At 34.6% G+C, this 4,249-nt stretch overlaps 1 protein-coding gene across 1 annotated transcript; it reads right to left on the bottom strand.

Moving 5' to 3' along the window:
* Window positions 1-2,657: 2,657 nt before the first annotated feature.
* On the bottom strand, window positions 2,658-3,590 carry LOC128667047 (olfactory receptor 10A7-like). Its single transcript, XM_053721924.1, has one exon. The coding sequence runs from the start codon at window positions 3,588-3,590 to the stop codon at window positions 2,658-2,660; it is 933 nt and encodes a 310-aa protein (XP_053577899.1).
* Between the last annotated feature and the right edge of the window lie 659 nt (window positions 3,591-4,249).

Genomic DNA, 4,249 nt, shown 5'->3' with positions numbered 1-4,249 from the left:
TTAGGCATCGATTTTATCAGATGATTTGGGTGTTGTGAGGTGGCATGCAGGATCGTATTGCTCGCGGATGGTTTTCGATACGTTTTAGTGACAATTTCGCCATCTCCAATGTACAGGTTTAGGTCTAGATAGTTGACCTGTTCACTACTGAATTCTCCTGTAAATCTCAGCCCTAACTCATTATTGTTACAATAGGCTAAAAAGTGATTAAGTTGTAAGTCATCTACCGGGTTCTTAACAATAAGGAGCAGGTCATTTATATATTGTACATATAATACTATCCTATCTTGCCATAAGTTGTTAGAAGTAATAAATATAATGTAGGGTTCGGCGATGTTGGGGTCAGCAGATTAGGGGTTCATAGGTATAATGTAGGTGGCGGCGGTGTCCGGAGCGGCAGATTAGGGGTTGATAATATAATGCAGGTGTCGGCGATGTCGGGGGCGGCAGATTAGGGGTTTATAAGTATAAGATTAGGGGTGTTTAGACTCGGGGTTCATGTTAGGGTGTTAGGTGTAGACATAAAATTTATTTTTCCATAGGAAACAATGGGGCTGCGCTCGGAGCTGAACACTGCTTTTTTGCAGGTGTTAGGTTTTTTTTTCAGCCGGCTCAGCCCCATTGTTTCCTATGGGGAAATCGTGCACGAGCATGTTTAGCCAGCTCACCGCTACCGAAAGCAGCTCTGGTATTACAGTGAGATGTGGAGCTAAATTTTGCTCTCCGCTCACTTTTCTGCGGCTAACGCCGGTTTTGTAGAAACTTGTAATACCAGCGTTGTCTTAAGTGAGCGGTGAGAATAAAATGTTTGTTAGCACCGCAAGCCTTACCGACAAAAACTTGTAATCTAGCCATAAGTTTTTATCCCTGAAAATGAATCTTGCATTGGGGTAAATTAAGGAAAACAGTGAATTAATCTAACTTTGTAACATAGTAGATGAGGTTAAAAAAAATTAAAAAGTGTATCTAGTTACAGATCTTTCTTGATTCTTGCTTTTATAAAAACAAGGCCAAGTGAACTTTTTTAGTAATGCATTTATAAAAAGACCTACCTTTTATAATTAATACATTTTCTAAATTTATATATTTTCCTACAATAATGATATCCATTTACGTTTATGGTGGAGATAAAAGCGTGAGATACAATTCCTCCATTTCATAAATTAAGAGCCACAAAAAAATATTGTTTAGCCAGTAAGCACATCTAGGCAAATAGCCCTGATTGTTTTTACCTGAGATATTCTGTATACATTGTTACTGGGGATGGGCAAATGTGTTTATATTAAAATTTAAATGTTGAAACGAATGTTATTGTAGAAATTCAATTTAAATAATCGAATATTGATAAGAACGAATATTCTTAAAAATTCTATAATTGAATGTTATTTACAGTTTTTGAATGTCACTTTCGATTTCGAATGTTCATAATTAGATTGAATGTCCACATTCAAAATTTTGAATGTAACATTCGATTTAACAAATACTATTCAGAAGTTCAATAGTTCTTGTGGTAGGGAACTTTGTAAATTGATACATAATAGATACAAATATATTCATTTGAATGTTTCTATTTCGAATATTGCATAATTTGAATATTACATTTAAAGAGATCATTAGAAATACTATTACAAATACATAAATTCAAATTTTTCGAATTCGAATATTGCATAGTTTAAATCGAATTTTTAGAATTTTTTTTATAGATTATTACATTTAAAGAAAGCATTAGGAACACTATTACATTAAACAAATGTTAGAATGTTGCACAAACATTCAAAATTCAAAACAAATTTATAATTTATAATCCCTGGTGTTTAAAACTATAATTCCTATTCAGGGTGAAGTCTTACAAGGGATCCCTTATACTGTGAGCCTGCAACCAAAAGTTTAGATGTACTGGTTTTACAACTGTTGCTTCTTAATGTGTCCACAAATGTAAAGTTTGCTGATGTCAAACAACCCATCTCATTTGTACAGGATGACTGACAAGCCCTGCTCTTGCACAATTGGTTGTGTAGAAAGGTTCCTTTTCTAATAACTTTATCGCACCTTCATTAATGAATGGGGCAGTTAATCTAAGATATTAAAAACACATTGAGCTACAGACAGATATGAATATTTATGTGGGATTTTTAACTGATCAATTTAAGATAGCTTTTAAGATTAATATTACAAATGTTTATTTTGAAGGGTTAATCTTGTCTGATTTAAACTTAAAGGGACAGTCTACTTTAAAATGTTTATTGTTAAAAATGATAGATAATCCCTTTATTACCCATTCCCCAGTTTGGCGTAACTAACATGGTTATAGTAATGTACTTTATAACTCTGCTGTTACCTTGTATCTAATCCTCTACAGACTGCACCCTTATCTAAGTTCTTTTGACAGACTTGCATTTTAGCCAATCAGTGCTGACTCATAAATAACTCCTCAATGTTATCTATATGGCATACACAAACTAGCACTGTCTAACTGTGAAAAACTGTCAAAAAGCACTGAGATAAAAGCCGGCCCTCAAGGGCTTAGAAATTAGCATATGCGCCTACCTATGATTATCTTTCAACAAAGAATACCAAGGAAATTTGGTGATAAAAAATAAATTGCAAAGTTGTTTAGAATTGCATAGCCTATCTGAATAATGAAAGTTCAATTTTGACTAGATTGTCCCTTTAACATGCAAAATACTCATCAAAGCTTTATGTACTTCTTTATTCCTAAGACTGTATATTAGAGGGTTTAACATGGGGGTCACTGCTGTATACAGCACAGAGAACATCTGGTCTGTTTGTCTTGTTTGCTCCGACGGTGACCCCATATGCACACATGAAATAGTTCCATAGAAAATGAGGAGAACAGTGAGGTGGGATGTGCAAGTCGAAAAGGCTTTTCTTTTACTGTCTCTTGATGCCATTTTCAGGATACTAATGATGATTTTTATATAAGAAATTAGACTCAAGAAGAATGGAAAAATTACAAGTAGAATAGCTTCTACAGTGATTATACTATTTAATATTGTGTTGTCACAGGAAATGTTTTCTAGGGCTTTAATATCACAATATAACTGCTGAAGAGTGGTTGACTTGCAAAAGGGTAATTCAGAGGCAAAACCAGTAAGAATAAATGAATTCACACATCCAATTGTCCACAGGCTTATTGAAATAATGACACATTTTTCATTATTCATTAAAACATGATAGCTTAATGGGTTACAGATGGCAAGGTAACGATCATAAGCCATGAAGGACAACAGGACTACCTCAGTGCTTGAAAAGAAAACTGTAAAGTAAGTCTGTGTTAGGCACTGTCTGAATGATATTGAGTTACGGCCGGTAATTAAAATATCCATCAACTTTGGAAGAACAACAGTAGTAAAACAGATGTCAATAAAGGATAAGTTTCCTAGAAAAATATACATTGGAGTATGTAAATTTGTGACCATAGAAACCAGCAGAATTATGGTTAGATTTCCTATTACTCCAGTCATGTAAATGAAGAAAAAAACAAAGAAAAGAAGGGTCTTTTTCTCTGCTTGGATGGCAAATGCTAGAATATGGAATTCAGTGACCGTTGTTTGGTTGTCCATCGGCATGGGGATCTTCTGGAAGAGAAAACTAATTAGTTTAATGGTACTGATGCATCTAAAAATTATGTTGGGTTAGAATAGGTAAGTTTGTAGAAAACAAAATTTACAAGTGGAACATTATATAGACCATCATGTCTTAAAACTGCAAATATGTTAAAGGGACAAAAAACACTAAGGGCTATAGTACAAACAAAGAGCTAATTAGCACTTTCGCAAGAGCGCTAACTGTGCTAGAAGTAAACATTTTGCATGTGTTGGGTTGTGTTTGTATTATGAAAGTAAAAAGCTGTAATTTCTTTTTAAATGTTTTAATTATTGTTACCTAGATTACAAGTTTTGCGCTATAGAGGGTGCGAAATGAACGCAAAAAAAGTTGCGTTATTTCACCCTCCATAGCGCTACAAGTTTCTAAACAGCTGCCTTGTGCATGCGATATGGTGGCGATGAGCTCCATACCGCACAAAATCCAAGGGCTGCTTTGACGTGCTCATGAACGCTTTTCCCATAGACATCAATGAGGAGAATGTGTTAGAAAAAAACTAACACCTGAAGCACGGAATGGTGATCGCCGTAACGCAACCCCATTAATGTCTATGGGGAAAAAAGTTAAGTTTAAACCTAACACCCTAACAAACATAAACCCCAAGTCTAAATACCCCTAATCT

The sequence above is a fragment of the Bombina bombina genome, chromosome 1 (assembly GCF_027579735.1).
Source record: "Bombina bombina isolate aBomBom1 chromosome 1, aBomBom1.pri, whole genome shotgun sequence".
NCBI lineage: Eukaryota > Metazoa > Chordata > Amphibia > Anura > Bombinatoridae > Bombina > Bombina bombina.
Note: the sequence above shows the minus strand (reverse complement) of the source record. Positions and strands in the feature narration are given on the sequence as shown.

Excerpts from the sequence above, each read along its gene's own strand:
- LOC128667047 (XM_053721924.1), bottom strand. The coding sequence starts at position 3,590 with ATGCCGATGGACAACCAAACAACGGTCACTGAATTCCATATTCTAGCA.